The sequence below is a fragment of the Pomacea canaliculata genome, linkage group LG13, assembly GCF_003073045.1.
Source record: "Pomacea canaliculata isolate SZHN2017 linkage group LG13, ASM307304v1, whole genome shotgun sequence".
Taxonomy (NCBI): domain Eukaryota; kingdom Metazoa; phylum Mollusca; class Gastropoda; order Architaenioglossa; family Ampullariidae; genus Pomacea; species Pomacea canaliculata.
This window is the reverse complement of record NC_037602.1, coordinates 11,703,814-11,726,068: the sequence shown is the minus strand read 5'-3', so window position 1 is coordinate 11,726,068 and position 22,255 is coordinate 11,703,814. Positions and strand designations below refer to the sequence as shown.

Below are 22,255 nucleotides of genomic sequence, written 5' to 3'. Positions count from 1 at the left end.
TCAGTGGACGTGAACTACTTTCACCAAAGGCAGAGACAGGAAGACATAACGACTTAGGTACCTGTCGCCACCAGCAAAGATACAAGAGAACCCAGGTGACACTCCACTTTCTCGTGCTGCAAGGATGAACTGACAGAGAAACTAGATACATACCCGTAAGATTCTTACAGGAAATCATTTTTCATACATTTACACTGAACTTTTATTGCATGGTAATCTGTAACAACACACCGTCTATTAATCTGAGAAAGAAATTGAGGACATAATCTCCTGGATTAGTGACACCTGAGCCCGTCCTACTTTCCTGATGTCTTTGTTTCTATGGTAATGAACATTGACAGGATGATGCTGTTTCGTAATAGAGAACAAGACTCGTGTTTGGAAAGGTAAGTGTTTTTTTATTTTTATATTATATTACTTCCTTGGTAATTTCCTGTAGATTAGTGTAGTAGATTCGTGTAGTAGAAGATTTCTGTTTATCGCATCCCCTCGTGCATTATAGTATGCACTCGCCCATAACATTATCTATATACTCACTAAGCTTCCATGCATACGTTACCATATACTACTATAACTACTGTGTTCCTCACCTCCCTTCTCCAGCTCAAACCATTCCTTCCTGCCATCAGTATGGAGGGACATCCCCGTCCCGAGCAAACAGTAACCCACACCAAACATAAAATTTGGAATGACTGGGAGGGGACGCGAAAAAGTATGAGAAACGGAATTTTGTAAGAATAAGGAGGAATTACAAGAAGAAGTTCAAGCAATGGTAGTATTGCAAGTTTTGAACCGATTTGTGACTGTTACCTGTCATCATCCAGGACAAGAATGTCATGAGCACGGGGCTATAAAAGGTTTTGAAGTTCATGAACTCGGATGCAACCAGAGGCTCACTCCTATCCGGTATGCGATCAAAGGCTCGCACGGACGACGAGGGTTCGTGGGTTTGACAGTTGAAGGAGGGATGTTAATGAAAGGGTTGTTGGGGAAAGTACAATACTAAAGCAGAGCTTTTAAATCATTTGTCATAATATTCAGTTTGGTTCATTTTTGTCCCTAAGAGTTCCTTGAAACTTATGAACTTCAGTTATCAAGAAAAAGGGGGTGTACTGAGTGCCTCACGAAACACTGGGTTTCCACCCATGTATAAGTTTTATTTGTGCGGATGAACAACAGCAATACGCGACCATTTTCAAGCTAACAAACTTGGGAAAACATTTGTATTCAAGCCAGTGAACAAAGTCATCGTGAAGGACAAGTTGTAATGTGCAGTTTCTAAAATAGATGATTAAAAAAGAAACAAGATTATAAAGACTGGGTATTACAAGAAAGAAAAGACAAAGAATCAGTACGGATTTTGCAATGCATCTTAGAATACTGCTTCGGTGGCTGAAGTTAGTTTAAAGCACAATAGAAAACACACGGACACGCAGACAGGAGAATAATGAGAAACACCATAGAGCTGAAACTTACTTTTAAAAACTTATAACAAAATGTCTGATAAAATTGTTGCCCGGTTATCTCTTCTTTATTTAATCTATCAATCTTTAATGGGACGAAAATATGAGATGAAATGTAGTTAATTTCTTCTGCGCTTTCGGAAAACGCCCTCAACTGTTCATTATAATTAGTTTCCAGGTCCTTGAAAGGTCCTTAGAATGTCCATATTTTCAGTGTGAATTGACCTTTGTGGACACTGCACCATTCTAGTCTTTCCCATCCGTATTATTGTCAGACACGCTCCCTCTCCTCGTTCATTCTTGTTGTTCGTTGGTTACCCCTGTCTTATCCTCTTTTCTGACTGGCTCCGTGCTGTATCCATGCAGGTTCCCGGTGGAAGCTCGATTTAACCCGTGCAGGAGGATGCTGCGTGTGGCAGCTGCAGCGTCTGTGGTGGTGTGCGGAGTGTCGCTGTTGACGTGTGCTCTGCTCCTGCACCAATGCCGGCAACAACACGACCCTGTGCTACCTGCACCTTGTCGAGAGACAGGTAGTGTCAGTCGGTCTGAGTACATGGACGGTCCGCTGACTCCATTCTCGGAGTTGAGCCCCGCGGAAGTCAACAGCGTCCTCGCCTTCCTGTCCAGCAACGTCTCCCTGGAACTGCGTGACGTCAGAGGAGCCAGCATCAAAGACACCTTTGTGCACTTAATGGAGGCGCGCGTGCCCCCCAAGCAGGACGTGTTGCGGTGGCTGACGGGGGGAGGACCCCCACCCAAGCGCGTCGCCAAGGTGATTTTGTTCCGGGGGAGCGCCGATCCCCCTGTCGTGGAGGAACACGAGGTGGGACCACTGCCAGAGCCCACTTACAGCAGACTGGTGTCCAGCAAACTGCGCAGAACTGTGGTGCCCTTTTCCTTGCGCCCCTTCTCCAAGGCCGAATTCATGCCCATCTTTCGCCACCTCACGCCTTTAGTTGCCAGGGAAGTGGGCGACCTCTTGGAGGAGAGTTACGGCGCCAGGCTGGGTCCCGGATGTAAGCCGCGCTGCCTTCGCCTGTCCTTCACCCCAGTCAGCTCTGCCTTTTTGCCCCCGAATACGCGCGCCGCCTGGTTCTGGCTGGCTTACGACCTCGAGTTCTACACGCTCCACCCGCTTGACCTACAGATCCTCGTCGACACCACGGCTTTGGATGCCGCCAACTGGACCGTCGAGAGAATCTTTTACGCTGAGCAGTTCTTTGATAGCTTAAAGGATTTGGCCGACCGATACTCTGCCGGTACCATCAACGTAACGAGGGTTGCCTTCCCTGAAGAGCCGGTGGAGGAGCTGTACAGCTCGTTGCACCTGCGCGGTGATCCCTTCCCCACCGATGACAAGCCCCCTCCCCTGCAGGTCATGCCGCGTGGCCAGCGCTTCAAGGTGGAGGGGAGCCGTGTTCACTACCTGAAGTGGAGCCTGACGCTGCGCGTGTCGCCCTCTGTCGGCTTGCAACTGTATGACGTCAACTTCGGAGGCGAGCGCGTGGCGTACGAGGTGAGTCTGCAGGAGATTGCCGTGCTGTATGCCGGCCGCAGCCCCGCTGCCAGCATGCTGTACTTTGCCGACTCCGCTGGCCTCTTCGGCACGCGCATGCGCGGTCTACTTCAGGGTGTGGACTGTCCCGCCTACGCCACCTACCTCGACACCCGAATGTTTACCTCCAACGACGGGGGACTGGCGCGCTTCCCGCGGGCCTTGTGTATCTTCGAGCACAACTCACAATCGCCCTTAAGGCGACACCGGGCCTACGGGCTGTCGGGGGCCTTCTATGGCGGCCTGGTGGACACCATGCTGATCGTGAGAACCTACATCTCCGTCATCAACTATGATTATGTCATCGACTACATCTTCCGCAGCAGCGGTGCCATAGAGGTGCGCATCGGCTCCACTGGCTACCTAGCGACATCTTTTTACCTGGCGGGCGAGGAGAGGTATGGCACGCGCGTGCACAAGCACGTGACAGCTGGCATGCACCAGCACGTTTTTCACATCAAAGCGGACCTGGACGTGGCCGGCACGCCCAACACTTTCAGCACCTGGGACGTGGGGGTGGAGAACACTACCCACACCTGGAGTCACGACCCCGCTGCCATCTACGCCCAAACGTACATCAGCAAGAACGTTCGCCAACGAGAGAGTGAGGGCTGCTACAACTATAACTTTAAAGTTCCTAAGTATCTTTTAATCTCTGGAGGCAAACCCACGGAACTAGGAAATCGTCGCTCCTACAGAGTCATACCTCAGGGCATGTCCCCAGCCATGCTGCCCCCGCTGGTAGGGTTCGAGTCCTCCGTCCCGTGGGCGCGTTGCCAGGTAGCCGTCACGAGGCATCATGATGACGAGGCTACCTCGTCGTCTATCTTCGCCATGTGGGACGCCCGTGATCCCGTGGTCAACTTCACCCGATACTTGGCTGACAATGAGAACATCGAAAACGAGGTGAGCTTCATGGGTTAGGACGGTCTACAGGTGACTACAGAGATCTTAGAATGGAAGTGTGTTTAACATAAGCCCATAGAGAGATGGCCCTGCTCTGTGTGTGTATCTATGTCTAAAGGTTCTCTTTAAAGATCTAATACATGAAATGTATATGAAGTAATCAAAGCTAGCTTAAAATGGCAAGACCCCCTTTCCCCCAGTTTACTCAAGTATTTCATGCTAAGACAACGAACAATTTTTTTTTGTAAAGATTTGGGTGGTTGTTAAAAGAGGTAGATGTAATATTAGCTACACATCTTTAGACACAGTTAGCCACTCACCTTTAGACACAAGTCTTAACGCTAATCTACCAATTGCTTTCTTATTCTCTCGTTTTCTTCTCTGTCAATCTCGGTGAAGTAGAAGAGAACCCCTAAAAACAGGTCTTGTCGAGATTAAAAAAATCATTTTACCTCGCTGTGCAGTTTTGTTTGAATGAAGCCTGTCTGGCTGTTGGTACGAATACGGCAGACAAATGCAGGGGTGTGTAAATTAAAATTCTTACTTTCTGCAATAGCTATTTTTGGAAATGTATTTTAGACGATTCTATACGTAGAGTACGTTCAAACGGCTTTTGAGTAAGTCACGTGACTGCTCGTTGTTTCCATACTGTGCCGCGCGCCCTCACACTCTCTCGGTTTCTCATTAGGCTCTTTGTGGCTTATTTCGTTTTATCATCACGCGAAGGAAAGCTATCCTCCTATCACTAAAGCAGGAAATAAACCTCAGCTCCCACGTAAAGTCCGGCAAACGTGGATTCTTCACCTGAAAATACCGCAACGCTTATCTGCCCTTGTGACTGTAGGGGAGCGCGCTGTGGGGGTGTTGTGAACTGACGTACAGACTTCAAACATAAATAATGATAAGAAAGCACATTCAGACCAGTTTATCTAAAAAGCTACAACTGGTGAGATGCCAACAGTTGATGAATGACAGTTTCAGAAGCCACCCGGCTCGGCCACTGCGCACTTTGTGAAGAGAATGAAGGATGGATGTTGTTGTGCCGGAGGCTGGCGAAGTAATCATCGCGGAGGGCTTGAAGGTGGGCAGCACACCACCTCAACCACACACCACGATTGCATCACCGCACTGCACGTGGAGTCCAGCGCCAGTGCGTTAGTCCAATGAACAGCCGGTCGCCGCCAGGGAGCGCACACTGCTTGGTGTCGTCGGTCTGACGTCACTGACAAAAATAGTAGCAGGCGGGTTAGACGGTTATGTGAGTCAGAAAGAGCTCTTTGATAAGACAGAATTTGATGTTCATCAACACAGATTTGATGGTCAGAGAGTGTGACAAGCTTTATTAGCAATATACACAGAATGCTTTCATGCAGAAAATAGTCAGAACGGAGGAAACTACGGTTGGAAAGAGACTGAACACAAAAAGCTTTTGTTTTTGATCACCTACACCACATCGAGTAAACCACCCGGTAGAACGATGCTCCCTCGAGTCACAGACGTGTGTACAGCGCACACCTTTAATGCTGACACATACCTAGTTTTATATAGATAGATATATCTTAATGACATGGATATATCTGAACTACATTACCACGTCTTAGCCCATTCATTACCCCAATCCCTATATGGAGATCATGTACGTAAATCCACCTTGTAAGCCGTTTGTTAGTCACATGGAAACACAGGCTGTGCACGTGACACAAAGATGTTGGCTGTGTGAGGGATGCAGTGGACGATGGTCCTCTCAATATTGTGAAAATTCCTCCACAACGGGTCGGTAAAGTTTCTGACAATGAAGACATCGACGACAAAAGGATTTCAGCAGGAAAATGGAACGACCTATTGAAGATTCATCCAATGAGCGAAAAACTAAACGAAAACCTCGGCAGCTGGCGCGTTCTTTGAAAATGCGAGCATTGATAAACAAATGATTCGATACTACGGGTACCACTATCTCAAGCAGTTTATGGGTGGTAACAGGTGTGTGAAGGCAAGTCAAAAACACCGGAGGTGACTTAAGGTGACTGAACTTAATACATCTATTATCCTGAAAATAATTTCGAGTTTAAAGACACCAAACTCTCACAAACTTTGAACATTTTAGGTGGGATTTTCTCTGATAAACATTTTCAAGATATTGAGACTAGTGCAAACAGGAACTGCTTGATTCAACAGAATGAAATAATGCCCTATAGCTATAGACAAGGATTTAAAAAAAAACAAAAAAACAACGAGAAACATGCGGATTACATGTTTGACTTGCAGAATGATATCGTGGCTGTTGCTGGACGACAACAGAGCTGTATGAGACTCCATCCAAGCATGAAATCGTCCAGCTTATCTCACAGGTGAAGAGATGAGTAGGACTGAGAAAAAAAAAATTTCAAGCCCCCTTCACTGGCCTTCGCTGAGTTATTCAAAGAGACATAACATTCACATTATACTCACTCTCGCATGAAAAATGACATAACAAGTAATTCTCTCGATTTATAAATGCCTGTAGGGTTGTAACAGGAAGGTGTGTATTTGAAGTCAGTGCTTACCTTTATGTGTTCTTGCAGGACCTGGTGACGTGGGTGACGCTGGGCACCTTCCACATTCCGCACACCGAGAACCTGCCCAACACGGCGACTGTGGGCACTCACCTGGCCCTCCTCCTCACGCCCTTCAACTACTTCCCTCAGGACCCTTCCATCGCCTCCAGGGACGCCGTGCGCGTCAGCCCCTTGGATTCCTCCCGGCCGCTAGCTGGCGCTGTAGTACAGCGCTACAACACGTCAGTAGGTATGACTTGTCTCCCGGACATGAGTCTGGCTGACGAGGACTTGAAGGCAAACAGCACGGAGTTGTTTGTTTGACAGAGATAGGGGGACAAGATGTGAGTGCAGTAGCATGTGTGACACTGTAGTGTGTCAGCAAGACCACGTGGTGATGGACAGCAACAGATACTTGCACTACGTCCGTGTCAACACACTGTTACACTATTGACAGATTGTAGATATGTTGGTGTGTTGAAATACAGATGTATGTACAGGTGTTTCTTTTTCAGCATTCTTTTTATTTAAAAACTAGCTAGAAATGTGTCCACAACAAAAAACGATTGCGTCTAATCGTGATTGTTATGTCACATAATTTTGATTCTATTCTACATATTGTAATAAAGTAGTGTAAAAAAGTATACTTATGTGATTATTTTCACACAAATGGTGATAAGCAGAGTTCTATTTCAGCTGCAGTGGTTAGAAAGCGATTCAAGGTGATGTGTAAGACATAAACCTTTCACGTGAAAGTGCGTAAAGCGATCAAACTGTCACGTAGTGTCACAGTGAAACAATCACTAAATACTTCGTGTTTTGTGGCAGTATAATAGAGAGGTAAACGTTTACACCATAGTGTAATAGACAGGTAAACATTTATACCATAGTGTAATAGACAGGTAAAAGTTTATACTATAGTGTAATAGGCAGGTAAACGTTTACACCATAGTGTAATAGGCAGGTAAACGTTTATACCATAGTGTAATAGGCAGGTAATCATTTATACCATAGTGTAATAGGCAGGTAAACGTTTATACCATAGTGTAATAGACAGGTAAAAGTTTATACCATAGTGTAATAGGCAGGTAAACATTTATACCATAGTGTAATAGGCAGGTAAACGTTTATACCATAGTGTAACAGGCAGGTAAACGTTTATACCATAGTGTAACAGGCAGGTAAACGTTTATACCATAGTGTAACAGACAGGTAAAAGTTTATACCATAGTGTAATAGGCAGGTAAACATTTATACCATAGTGTAATAGGCAGGTAATCATTTATACCATAGTGTAATAGGTAGGTAATCATTTATACCATAGTGTAATAGGCAGGTAATCATTTATACCATAGTGTAATAGACAGGTAAAAGTTTATACTATAGTGTAATAGACAGGTAAACGTTTATACCATAGTGTAATAGGCAGGTAATCATTTATACCATAGTGTAATAGACAGGTAAAAGTTTATACTATAGTGTAATAGACAGGTAAACGTTTTATACCATAGTGTAATAGGCAGGTAAACTTTATACCAATAGTGTAATAGGCAGGTAAACATTTATACCACAGTGTAATAGACAGGTAAACATTTATACCATAGTGTAATAGGCAGGTAATCATTTATACCATAGTGTAATAGACAGGTAAAAGTTTATACTATAGTGTAATAGACAGGTAAACGTTTATACCATAGTGTAATAGGCAGGTAAACGTTTATACCATAGTGTAATAGGCAGGTAAACATTTATACCACAGTGTAATAGACAGGTAAACATTTATACCACAGTGTAATAGGCAGGTAAACGTTTATTCGATAGTGTAATAAGCAGGTAAACGTTTATATCCCCACACACACATACACACACACGCACATACAGGGCGTGCATACCTGAATTGCATTGAGACACACAATTTGTAACTGTCTGGCACTTGCCCTGCAACACACGCACAGGACAGAGACAAGGTTCTTAGTTCCTGCTGTTAATCAAGGGAGATGACAACGAGAACGATTTATGGATTCTAAAGTTTTTCCCCCTTCTTTTTTTCACAAATCTAAGAGTGTGTTACTGTGCATCATCATCAGTCACTGACATTAGGAAAGGGCGAGGGTCGGAAAGAAAAGCCTTGGGACCGGCAATCACGTGACCGCGCGGTGGCGCAGGGGTACAGGTCGTAGCGTCCCAGGTTCAGACCTCGTCGTAGTGCACACACACATTTCTCTGCATGCAATAAAAAGCTGACCGTTGGGCAGTCTAGTCCTCTCTCGCCCTCTGGCCAGCAGCATTTTCCCAGCAAAGTCGGAAATCTCTTCATGGTGGGGATATTTTCCTACAAACAAAGCAACAAACTATGATCGCAGTGTTACATAATGAAATTCACTAATGTTGTCTTCACACGGAGTTTTATGCAAGCTTCTGGTGACTTGCTTGTGTCTTTATACTCACAACACAGGAACGAGGTCTGACATTTTTAAAGGCATGGCTATACAAGTAATATACAAAAAGAGCATGAATCAAACGAAAGCTACACTATGTGTAATCCTGCTGTCATCTGAGGAGTGGTATGAAATCTTCTGTTCACACATGTAGTGTCGGCTCTTCAGAAGCATTTGGGGGGATGGGCGTTGGTGCTACAAATAGGAGGATAAAGGAAAATAAAAGATGTAGAGCTTAATTAAAGCAGAGACACTCACCCCCTCTGATGTCGATACGTGAAAGAAATAACTGATTTGATATGGAGAAAATCAGAACCATAAATAACTCAGTTTTCACAGAAAATGGTTAATGTAGCCAATCAGTACAGTGCATCTACAAATAAATACGTTATATACAGAACAGTTGTCGCGCGATTCTCTATCCCAAAAAGTAGGTCACTGCTCAGAGGAATGAAGTTGGATGTCACGGACAGAGGAAGAAAAAGCAAAGACACTTCTTGACCAAAGATAATACTTCAACGTCAGCAACAATAGCGCCTACAACTTGTATGTTTCCTACAGGCGCATGATATATATGTGAAATGAAATAATGTAAACAGATTTACGAGGTACTTTATCATTTATAATGGCTCTGAATATTGTCCAACTACTTCAACTGGGGTTTTTGCAGGAGGTGACATCACTGCCTCCACCTGAGTCCGTCCACAGCAAAAAAAATATTAAAAAAAAATAAAATAGAGCTGGGTGTCAGTTCTACCCGCGTATCTTTGCAATTTGCTTTTGAATTCCGTTACAGTTTAGCGAACTCATCAACAGCTATAGTTCCCAGGACTCTTCAGACGTGAAGCGCTTGATAAGTATGGCGGCTTATCTCGAGCTACACTCACTCCAGGTCCCTCGCGGTCACCCGCCTATCTCTGGTTAAAGGACAACACGAGCGCTCAGCAAACATTGCTGGAAATAGAGCATAAAGTATCAAAAATTATATTCCAGTGCATTTATGACGAAGAGACACGAGAAATATTATATCAGTGTTTTTCTCTTAATCACACCTGGATTTGTCGAGAAAACAGGAAGTGACGAAAGGGTAGTGTTACTAAAAATAGCGTCGTGTGCATAAGCTGACTTCGAAGAGGAAAACAGCTCAGGACACAATGTGCTGGTGCTGAATGTTCTTTTCGACACTCAGATGGAGTCAGATAATGGCTACAAATGGCGATGTGTTTACTTTGTTCAGAGATTTGTAAATACAGATCACATCTTTTCTTTGTTTAAACGTGCCCATACAAACATCGTGCTTACACCCTTCTCAAGAATTTGCTCAAAACATTTCAAAATCGTATGTTATCTAAATCGTATGTTATCTAGTCACTTACACAGTACAAGCAACTTTTGGACTTTCAGTAAAACGAAGAGATCTTCCTACAGTAGAGCTAACTATACAGAAGCACGAGCTGTTAACACAAACTATGATTGCTAGTAAACAGTGCGCGTGAGTGCGTGTGTGTGTGATATGTATATGTGTGTGCTGTGTAGTTTATGTGTAATGTATGTGGATGTGTCTCATGTGTGAACCTAAAAAGCATATCTATCATCAGTCTTCGTTAGGATGGCTGAAGGCTGATATTCGAAGCTCAATGTGGCTCTTTCTCAGTTGCAGATACGATGGTCCTTGTGTTTATCACCCCACTCATCTACCCCGGCAGTATAGTGTGGAAAAAAAGTGCGAGTGTACCCATCATATGAAACTTTTGGTATCTTTTTTCCAGATAAACGTTGTATGGAAATCTGCGCCTAGTTTCACAATATCATATACTTCTTTATTGTTGCGGCCCTATGCTCAACTGGGGGTGAAAGGAATAAGAAGAAGAAACACTTTATTACAAACACTTTTGTTCCTTTAAGTAAATAATGGTTGCTTGTACAATCTTATATACCTCTTTTTCTGCTCGATGTAAGTAAAGCCCTTGCTTACTTCTGCAGTCTCCTAGACTTTACTTTACAAACATTTCTGCTCTTGGTATGTGAATACTTGTTTACTTGTACAGTCTGCTGGCGCTAATTGGGAAGATTGCGGAGACCGTGGGTCCGTTGCTGACCTACTTTCAGCACATGCAGACATTTTCATCCACAGAAGCACAGTGTCTAAGATGCTGCCAGATGCTGACATGTGTTCTCGTGCAATGGAGCGGACCCCTCTTATCACCGAGCCATCGCCACCTGAATGTATCCAGCGCCAGAAGACCTTAGACTTCCACTTGGATGGCGATGCCCTGACGCTGGCGAATGCGACTACAGGGGAACAGAACTCTTGTATACAAGGGCTGGTAACTGTAATCTGCTGGAGTTGCCTTAGAAACGTAGCAGTAAAAGCGTCAAGCGGCGACACAGTCAAAACAAACTCTGTATTAGGTAAGCATGGGACGCCATTTGGCCCCGCTCACACAACCGCGGCTTTTCTTCTTATTTCGCTCATTGTTGTCCTTCCAAACCACAAACAGTCTGATGCACACATCGTCATAGCATGTAACTGTCGTTGGTATGGTAGTTCTGTTGTGCAAACTGCCGTGCCCAAAGACTGGCGTGTCACATGTGTCATGATTAGCAGCTGCCAGCTAACATTAGAATGACATTCTGTTCACTTGCCCCAGTCAAGAAACAGAAAGTTCTTCTACAACAGTCAGTGCACTGCTCCCCTTCTCAAAGAGATATTGGGCCATTTCAACATCATTCGTGGCCCGTTAAAAATTATCAACTTAAACATTAAATCAATTAAGAACAGTTTCAAGCAGTCTGTGAGTGTTCACGTTATTAATACACTGTGGCGAAACTATGGCTTTACCAAATATAGTATGCTAATTTTAAAGTGGATAATGTTGAAAGTAATACAAAACCGCTGATGAACTTCTAGCGGAGGAAAAGGCTGATTTCAGGCCAGGTAGAAGCAGTCTCCAGATCTTGAACTTTTATATCCTGATTCAGCACCAGCGGTACCACTATCATAACCTAGTAGACTTTAAAAAGGCTTTTGATAGTCTGGCACGAGGATCTATGACATGTGTTGAGAACATTCAACATCGAAGAAGGCCTCGAAGTCGTCGAAGCGTTGTACAATAGCTAAATGAGTGTAGTGCTGTTGGATAACCAAGTAGGAGCTTACCTTTGCACCACAGTAGACGTATGTCAAGGATGTTTCCTATTACCGGGGCTGTTTTAAATTTTCTTCAAGGACACCATGCGTGAAACCCTCCACGAACACCACTCCCATTTCCATTGGTGAAAAGTCGATTTGCAGACTACATAGGACCTGTTAGCAAGTACTAACAAAAAAACGTAGCTAACGCCGCGGTAGCCACAGGAAGAACTGGTTTACAAACATCAAAGACTAGACTAGTCGTCATGTACAGGACCTGCTTGCTATCGCCCAAAGCAGGTGGCAGTGCTGGGCCCCATCAGGTGTCACGTATACCCATGGGATTCCCCTGATGACAGGTACCAGTCTGTGATGAAACTGTGGAGAGTAGGGATGGACTAAATAGCCCGAGAGGAAATGGAACGCTTCACACCAGACGTCTACCCTAGCACGCCCAGTTACCCAATTTTGCGATTTTCTCTCTGAAATACTCTCTTCCCACTCTCTGTGCAAACACCTGACAGCATAGTCTTACAAGTAACATCAAATTAACCACAAAAGAAGAATTATGTTAAGCACCATGGAATCAATATACCCACACTAATCAGACGACCTGACATCACGCCAGTAAAATCCGAGTATTACACATAAAAAAGAACACTTCCCTCACAGCCGGGTATTTTTTGTGGCTCTGAGTTCCGTATCGGGCAAACGATTTCACTCATGTCCCCGGGCCGTAACAGCTGGAAGTACAGCAATGTCCTCACAGAGCTGCCTCGACTCTAACCTCACACTTCAGGTGTTACAGACTGCAAGCGCCAGTAAATAGCTCGTCTTATGGTGAGAAACACAGAGCTATAGAATAGTTATTCTTCAACTCTTATAAGGAGGTACACCTGCCTCCTGTTATCCCTATAAATAGAGCTCCTTACTTTTGATCCTACCCCTCCTTGACAATGTCAGGGTCTAACACAGCATGGACTTGAAAATAATGGTTAGTAACTTCTTCACTCTTCTCCTGGTAGGCAGAAGGGTTAACTGTTTGTTTAGATGCTGTGTCTCTGGGTGTTTATTTCCAGTCGTATCGGCGTATTTGTGGTTGAAAAAACCCATCGTGGGTGCAGGCTGCAGCTGTGTGCTGGTGTGCCTCACACGGGCTGCGAGTCTCGGGTATCCAGGCCACAGTGATGTGCGATAGGAGAGCTGCTGAAGTCTCCACGATACACACTTGCAGCTGTCAGCTTTGCATAATCCACGCCATTTTTAAGGTACCAAGTTTATTTTCTGTCTTTTCACATGCTTTCTACCGGTATTATCGAGACTGTGTAAGAATATTTAACATATTATGTATATACTTTTTATATATATATATAGATATTGTCATCATGTAGTGATCATACCCGATTTGTCATGTGTTCGCTTTAAGGAAGAAAACAGAAAAGAAAGAACAAAACGTTTGTTGAATTCGACGTAAGTACAGGAGTAAGACACCCAAAGCTGTCGACCATGGAAACTGGATTTAGCAGCGTTGACGTTGATTAAAAAAAAAAGATAATTTACACACATGATATTGAAAAAATATCGTTTTTTGGATTATTATTTGTTTCATACTCTGGCGATGTTTCTATTTTAAGAACTTTATTCTTGTTCTCGTAAGAGGTCATTGTGAAGGTGTAAAGTAGCATTGTCTCCATTGGGTGTATCAAAGGTCGACACCCGACAGCGCTATGCGCCGCCATGAAAGTTTCACTGGCGGGTGGGGAAAACAAAAAATGGAAAAGTCGGTCACAGCTACAAGCTAACGGCTGTCTTACTTTGACCTGCTAGATAACAGCAAAGTGACTTGCATCAACATGTCGTCTGCCATCTCCTCATAGCCATTACAACGGCCTTTGATCCGGGTTTGTCTATATGTGATGGTACAACAAGAGGAATGTTTCAGTACCTGAGTAAAAGGAAGTCTCGAGAAGTTTCTTAAAACAAAAATCCTCCCAGCAGTAGCAGTAGTAGTTGTGATGTCCGCGATGATGGTAGTTAAATGCTACTAGTAGTAGTAGTTCACCCTTTAGTTAGCTGGTTGTTTAGTTAGCTGTTCAAATGTTTTAGTTAGCTATCTAAAGAAAGGAAGAAAGAAAGCAAGTCAAGTGGCTGCCACTTGTTTCCGATTCCTCCGCATGGCGCCTGTGGACTGGCGGGTGGATGTCACCACATCTAAAGGGTACTAATGTTGGCTACAGCTGCTCGACAGTAACAAGTTTGCAAGCACCTCCCAGAAACTACATATGTTCGCATACAGCGGGTTCATATGTTTGCAGCCAGCGAGCTCTTCTGGTGGTAGATAGGTTACAATTCCTAGGTGGAGCTTACATAGGAGCAGTTCTGTCTCCATTTGATGTATCAGAGTTCGGTGCGCTCCTCGCCTCTTTCACTGTCCAGACTAAGGGATGCGCGATGTTTACCAAAACATGGAGCCAAAATACAGAAGACAATTAAAGACAAAACAAAATAAAAAAGAAGCAAAGCAATATTATAATTAATCTTACAGTAGTCTGGATGGATCATAGCATGGTCTTTGTCTATAATTTTAGGTGTTTATTTCTAAGTAGCATGTTTGCCTCTAACCTTAGGTGCATGCTTGTCTAGGGGTTAGCTCGTGTATGTAGTTGTCGATAGGTATCATGTTCTATTCTATGACTGTAGATAAACATTTATCTTATATCAATGCATAGTTGTATATATATGGACACTGTGCTTTACAACTCTCAATCCTTTGTATTATTCGTGTCTACAAACTGTTCGTCGCACGGACACACCCAACTGTCAGGAAAATTTTGTGGGATGGGAATTGGCTGAGTGAGACAGAAAGCTCGCATTGTGATTAAGGTGGCCAAGATACTTGAAAATAAAGATTGAATACTCGAAAAATGTTTAATTTTAATGAGCTATTCTTTTTACTTGAGTCCTTGTAGAAAACCATTTTTCAACTTTAAAGTAGCAATATCCAAGTATGATGTTATATATTTGTTTGTACATTATGTAGATATGTATGCACAGCATTCATTTTATGTATGTAGTTGTAGATATTTGTTGCTCAGGTATCATGGACTCAGCGGAAAAATACAGACGACGGATCGGGTTTTGGCGTTGCACAACTGCTGTCCTGGTTGTTGCTTTGCTGGCGGTTGTGGCGGCGCTGGTGGCAGTGGTGCTGATGAAGAACAAAGAGATCCAACGCCCGTACACTAATGTCTCAACCATGCCCACCTCAAGATGGCGGTTTACTGACTTCCGGCGACCCTGAGTCACCGAGTCCGTTTCACGACATCACCAGTGCGGAGTACAGCAAACTGTTCTCGTTCCTCAGATCCGTTCCAAGAACTTTCTCTCGCCGACCCGTCCAGAGCAGGCATCAATACTTCTAATATTTTCATGTCCGATCTCCTGGTGCCGCCCAAAAGTGATGTCCTCAAGTTCCTGGATGGCTCAGGGCCCCAGCCGCCCCGTGAGGCTCGCGTCCTTATCTTCAGAGGAGATAAAGCCCCACCTGTTGTCGAGGAGTGAGTAACCTTTACAAATCGTAAAGACAAGATGACTTAAACAAAGGTCGGAGGCCTTGAAAATTATCTTAATGATATTTTCTTCAGAGTTCGGTACTGATCGGTCATCGGTACATCTCTGATTTAACGCCTTAATAAGAGCACAGGGACTTGGAATGATTCTTACAGCTTTTGTCTGACATTACTCTTTATGGAAGAAATGTAATTTTTGTAACATTATATCAATGTATGTAATGTGTGAAACGTTGTGTATGTTTCCCTTTTATGCAGGTACCGAGTAGGGCCCTTGTCTGACCCCACCTACTGCACACTGATTAAGAACCCTGTGCGCCGTAATCCTGTGCAGTTCGCCTTCCGACCAGTGGGATTTGTGGAATACTTCACTGCCGTCGAATATATCATGAAACAGGTTGACCAAGAGGTAACTACAGCCGGTACTAGGTTGACTGAGAGAGACAGAGAGATACAATGAGAGAAAGACAGAACTGTATCTGAAGCCGACATAGTCTTACACAAAGTGGGATTTTAAAAATTGCTGTTGTTCTGCTTACCAGGTGGGCTTCATCCTACAGGAGAGCTACGAGGCCACGTTTACAGACTGTGGAGACAAGTGTCTCACTACCTACCCCACCCCCATCGGGTCGTCCCTGCTGAGAAAGCTGCCAGGAGATTCTGGTTGTGGGGCGACTACCCAGTAGAGTACTATAGGTAGCGATAAAGCCTCTGTCCCTGCAGAAAGTGAAATCAGGGCGAATTTAGTGTACAGAAGTATCGTGTTTTAAGAAATTTACTTAAGTAATAAATGCCGACATGTGTTGCTAGAAATATGGAAAGATAACAAAGACTTAAAATAGGAAACAGTCATTCAAAAATATACATGAAATGTCTCAATATAATAAAAAAAAAAAACCAGTTGCCAGATACAGCTCGTTAGATAGTGCGGGATAGTGCGTGAAATGCTAGTCACCACCACGGACTTAAACTTTCACGGAAGACATCCAATTATTGTCGGTAACACACACACATATTCACACAAGGTGTACTCACACGCGCGCATATAACTTTGCAGATATTCATGTGTCTGCTTGTTACAGCCTTCATCCACTAGACTTTGGTGTGCTTGCCAATGTGGACGGCAGCGACCCTTCCTTGTGGAAGATAGAAAAAGTCTGGTACGCTGGGGCCTTGTACGAGTCCACTGACTGAACTGGCCGCACGGTACCGAGACATCAGCAACCCCATCAACAAGACTAAGGTGCCTTTGTGTCCCCATCACGTGACCTTTACTCTACACAGAACCTTCGAGGATCCCCAGTGCCCGCTACTCCAAAACGTCCCCCTTTGCAGGTGAGAACAAGCTAATAGAAAACCACTTTGATTTAGACCACACTTGAAACTTGTGACTAGAATGTCAAAACAGAAATTGAGGAAAAAAGTAATTAGAGAAGCTCCAAAAATTTGTAATTAGAAAGCTAATTTGGTAAACAAGTCTGATTTTGTAAACTACAGATATTACGTCACACACAGTGAATTTGGGGTGGAGATGTAGTTGTTCCTCGGCAGTCGCGCGCTACCTAACGTTCGGCGTTTTGTTGCCAGGTTGAGCCTGACGGTAAACGCTACACCATCAAGCACAGACACGTGAACTACATGCAGTGGGACTTCGACATCCGCCTGTCGGCCTTCAATGGCCCTCAAGCCTACGACATCCGCTTTAACGGCGAGCGGCTGGTGTACGAGTTGGGTCTGTCGGAAATCAGCGTCTACTACTCGGGCGACAACCCCATCCAGAGGGTCACGGACTTCGTGGATAGTGGCGCCCTCCTTGGAATACATTCCAAATCATTGATTCCCGGTGCCGACTGCCCCGAGGGAGCGACGTTTCTGAATACAAGTTTTCTGGGCGAGAGGATGGCGGCGGCCACGGAGCTGGCACAGGCCACGTGCGTCTTCGAGCAGAACACGGCGATGCCGCTACGTCGCCACTTGTCGTACGCCGTAGGTGAGGGCGCCTTCTACAGCGGCATGGCCAGCTCCGTGCTGGTCGTCAGGTCCATCCTCACTGTCGTCAACTATGACTACATTCTCGACTTCGTCTTTTACCAGGTGAGAGAGTTAAGAGATGGCATCATTACATGATAAAGCTGCCTGAAAAAAATGACTATTATGACTATATTGTTGATTAGGTTTTCTAAACACTTGTAAATCACATAATGAGCATAGTGTAGATTTGTAAAACTGTTTCCGTTGGCCAGTCAAAGCAGGACGGAGACATTTGGCAGTTTAACCAGAGACTATTGACAGTGACTGTCCATGATGTAGCTCGGTCTTGTCCACAGAGCGGAGCCCTGGAGGTACGCGTTCACTCAACCGGCTACATCCTGTCCACGTTTTACAGACCTCAAGAGGCTCCCTATGGATTTCGACTGGCTGAAAACATCAACGGCAACATTCATCACCACATGTTTCACTTCAAAGCTGACATAGACATCCTTGGAACCAGCAACCGCTACGAAACGTTGGATATTTCCACTGAAAACGTTAATCTGAGGCAGGTCAGTATGGTAAAGAGTATAAACAGTTTTATAGATTAGTTTGTTCCACTGAGGCAGGTGAATGTCTTTCAGAGATACCTGCGTTACTGAGGTAGGTGAAAGATTGTCATGTCTGGTGAATTTTTTTTAAACCATTGCAACGTATGGCAAGTCAAGATTGGCTTTACTGATTATAATGTCTGGAAGAGACAAACTCTAAGCAAACTCTTGGCAATTTCTTATGTTATCGTGTCGCAGTTGTGTATCACTGTTGATGTCGCAGGTCCATGTCATTATTCATGTCATTGTTGATGACAGGCAGGACCCGATAGACAGTACACACAAATACGCTTCTCGCGGCACCTCCGCAGGTCGGAGCTAGACGCCCTCTACAACTACAACTTCGACTTTCCCAAGTACCACCTCGTCTACAAGGAAGGGCAAAACACAAAATATGGGGTGCCACGAGCATTCAGGTAAATACCTAACAATCAGTGTTTTAAGACAATCTAATGAACATGACCACTGATCTCATGGCTGCTGATACACGGGAAAACCCCATGTGCTCACCCCCGACGTGTTATACATTGTTCTGTAGAGCTCCCCTACTGAAGTCCAAAAGGGAGCAGTCAGGATCTAAAGTTGTGCCATTACATCGTGTAAGCAAGTTGAAAAGAAAGAGAAAGAGAAAATATCATTCGAATCATTACAGAAAGGAAAGATGATAAATGATATCTCGTTGTATGAAATGGGAGGAAAGGGCAATGGCTAATATATGGTTACTTAAAACTATGTATGTCTTGATGTTAGCTACATTATTGTTGTGCTGTCACAAGGGATCCAAGGCTCCTGCTATGCTGTCTGTGTTAATTTGTGTGATATGTGAAAAGAACACAAACCTTATTGTGTTAAAAAAACAATATGTTTACAAGAAAAAATAAAAAGAATTTGTACTTGCTTTCCTGTGATAATTAGAGCATCTAAATCTTGTCACTGACATGCTGTTTACTAGCAAAGCAGCTAAAACTACCTTCATACGACGTGTGTGTCTTTCAATCGCCAAGCATTGACAGAATGGAGTACAGTAAAGACATCGCAGTCATTATAGCAATAAACACTTACAACAGTAAGTCATAGCTTTCGTAGTATTTTAATAAGAGAAAGCTAACTGAAGACATAAAAAGAGCTTATCTGTAGTCTGTTCAAAGGCGTCACATCTGTATGTATACTCTGTCAGACTACATCAGACTGGAATGTCCAAGCAGCTGTTGCCCAAAGACGTTGACAACGAAGCCACCATCCCGTGGGCGCGGCAGCAGCTGGCGGTAACGGTGCGCAAGGACCACGAGCAGTTCAGCAGCTCCCCCTATGCCATGTTCGACAGCTTCGACCCCGTCGTCAACTTTGCCAACTTCTACAACGACAATGAAACCATCGTAGATCAGGTTAAAAACTTATAATTCTTCTCCATTTTTATCATGAACAAAAACTGAAACTACAGCTAAGACCATTGCTGTTTACAAAGCGATCATTGCTATGTTATAGCCGAGGTTATATCAATCCTATTGCTACATAACACGCATTTTTAGTGTAGACTGCGAACTTGTCTCACATGTCACTTATATAAGGTTGCTGATTATATTGTACTACGTTATGGCTTTCATGTGAGCTTGTTGAATTAGCTGTATAATTACATGTTGCATTATTAGTCAGGTGAGTTGTTATAGGTTTGTTATACACATCAAGGAAAATCAAAGAGCAATTAACTACGAATTTGCACTGTAAGAGTCGCTTAATGTTTAGCCCTAATTTGTGTGTCAGGACCTGGTATTCTGGTTGACGCTCGGTACCCACCACATCCCACACACAGAGGACCTGCCCGTCACACCCACCCCTAGGAGGAACTCTGGGCTTCTTCCTGCTGCCCTACAATTATTTTCCAGAATGCCCTTCGGTGTCATCACGTGACAACATCCGCGTGGAGTACGTCAGTGCCGGTCGTCCAGAGGACGGGCTTCGTGTGGAAAGAAACGGTAACAAGATTAACAGAGCGTGCGGTGCCCAGACTCTAGAGGACGTGGCCAGAGACCGGCCCGACGACCTGCTGCAGACCCACAGAGACTTCAAGCTTCTGTAGCAACACACATGGACGTCCACATTCTCCAGCAGCTGACTTAACAACAATTAAACACATGGACTTGCAGCTCTAGGAATGCATACGCGGGACTTCAATACCTCCACCTTTAAAGACGCTTGCTTTGCAAAGCTTATGTAATGTCAGCAGCCTCCATTCTATTCACAACCGCTGTGCCTCTCCTGTCCATCGCCAGTAAATGACGATTCTTACAACATTCAAAATGTCTCCGACTGTTAGACCTTGTACACTGTAATCAGTAGTTAGCAGTCTATAATCATTTTATAGGATGGATCGTTGATTTTACACCTGTTTACGTTCATTTTCATCTCATTTTCACATTTATATTCAGGCCACTATAATTATTGCATTAACCTGATCTTGAGCATTGTTTGTGGAAATTTGATGGCTGCTCAACGTGAGATCAGCACATCTTTAACATAGAACAGACTTACCCACTTGTTAGAATAATAATAAATGGAAAATTTGTAAAGCGCATACTCACACTCCTAAAGAGCATGCTCTTAGCGCTGAAGAACAAGAATGAAAGATGGACAGCATACGAGCGACAGGAAAACAAACAAATGACATGTGAACTATAAAAGAATAAGCAACAGTACTAAATAAAGAATAAAATACAAATACAGAAAACATAAAGAGGAACCAAATAACAAGAGCTGAGACTAACATGATATTGCAAAAGAAAGGATGTGATAACGGACTAGCATTATGGGAAAGGTTGTTAGCAGTACTGTTCACGGATGAGGTGAAGTCTTCAGTGCACGTGTAAAGGATTCAATAGTGGGTAGGTGGCGGATATGGAAAGGGAAAGAGTTCCATTGTCTGGCTGCACAGTAACTTAAAAAACTGTGGCCATATGTTGTTGTTTTGGTGACTTGTTACTACCACAACCTCCCTTTAGTGGAGTGTTTATATATGTATATGCAGCTTTTGACAAATTATTACAAATAAATAAACGTCGTAACAACCATCTTGGGTCCAGGTTCTAAGTATGAGGTGTGGAGGTACACAGTGTCGTGGTGTGTGGTTGCAGATAGTTCTAAGTCAGTCTCACACAGGTCGTCTAGACACGGTCTTGTTAGTGTGAGACGATAGTCGTAAACCTCCCTTACTAAATGTTAATGAACGCCAGTTGTCGGTGTCTCCTGATTCTCCCTGCTTGTCCCATAAGCTACTACTACTTCCATGTGTTAGCCACTGACGTCTAATCTTGCCTCGTCCTACTGAGCGCTGAGTGCAAATGTTACAGTCAGTAAAGTAGAATGTCAAGTAGAAACAGGAGAGTGAAATACAAAAGTGAAAGACAAATACTTACATGTCACGGATCAGTTCGAGCCTCCATGTTTTAAAGTTAGTTTAATCCCTTCGCTGTTTGTAAATTACAACAGTAAATAACGTGTGTTGATGAGTGTCAGCGAGGAAAGGGAGATCACTCTAGCGAAAACTATAGAGAAGCAGACGGCACTGGCGGACATGAGAGTGGAAGGATGTTGTGTGAGTTTTAATGTGAGCGTAGATCTTAGAAGTAATTCCTTGCCTAGACAAGCTTTCTTTTTTCCTCTGTGTGCTGTTGATTGTGGTAGGTAGCGACCTTTTGATCGAGGATTCGTCTAGATCTAATCTTGTCGCCTTCGGTGAAGCGCCCAGCATTGCAGTGTGTAGTGTACCGTGTACCGTGTACCGTGTGTACAGTGGGCTTCTTGGCGCCAGCAAAATGTAAATGAGATAATGAAATGGGAACTGTGTGTGGACGAACACAACTGTGAGTAAAGTACTAAATGACTGCTGGTGCATTTATTAACCGCCTGATAAGAATTGAGATTAAGAGTGGAGGTTAGGATTCACAATTCAGATTAAGAGTTATTTAATTTATTTTATTTATTTTAATTGATCGTGGAAGGCCCCGGATTGTAAACATTGTGTGTACTGATAACTGTGTTTCGCCGATAGAATATTGTGTTGAGGCGGATTATTGTTTAT

General features: G+C 43.9%; 2 protein-coding genes across 2 annotated transcripts; both read left to right on the top strand.

The window, feature by feature from the left end:
- Positions 1–263: 263 nt before the first annotated feature.
- On the top strand, positions 264–7,015 carry LOC112554474 (putative amine oxidase [copper-containing]). The gene is made up of 3 exons (XM_025222254.1): positions 264–386; positions 1,830–3,924; positions 6,486–7,015. The coding sequence occupies exons 1-3, from the start codon at positions 322–324 to the stop codon at positions 6,780–6,782; spliced, it is 2,457 nt and encodes an 818-aa protein (XP_025078039.1). The 5' UTR covers positions 264–321; the 3' UTR covers positions 6,783–7,015.
- Positions 7,016–12,971: 5,956 nt separating this feature from the next.
- On the top strand, positions 12,972–20,843 carry LOC112554427 (putative amine oxidase [copper-containing]). Its single transcript, XM_025222203.1, is given in 11 exon segments — positions 12,972–13,297; positions 15,125–15,586; positions 15,857–16,007; positions 16,141–16,283; positions 16,681–16,933; positions 17,186–17,692; positions 17,926–18,141; positions 18,439–18,596; positions 19,358–19,565; positions 19,942–20,016; positions 20,018–20,843. Coding segments are annotated over 10 exon segments (2,079 nt in total). The 5' UTR covers positions 12,972–13,297; positions 15,125–15,458; the 3' UTR covers positions 20,258–20,843.
- The last annotated feature ends 1,412 nt before the right edge of the window (positions 20,844–22,255 follow it).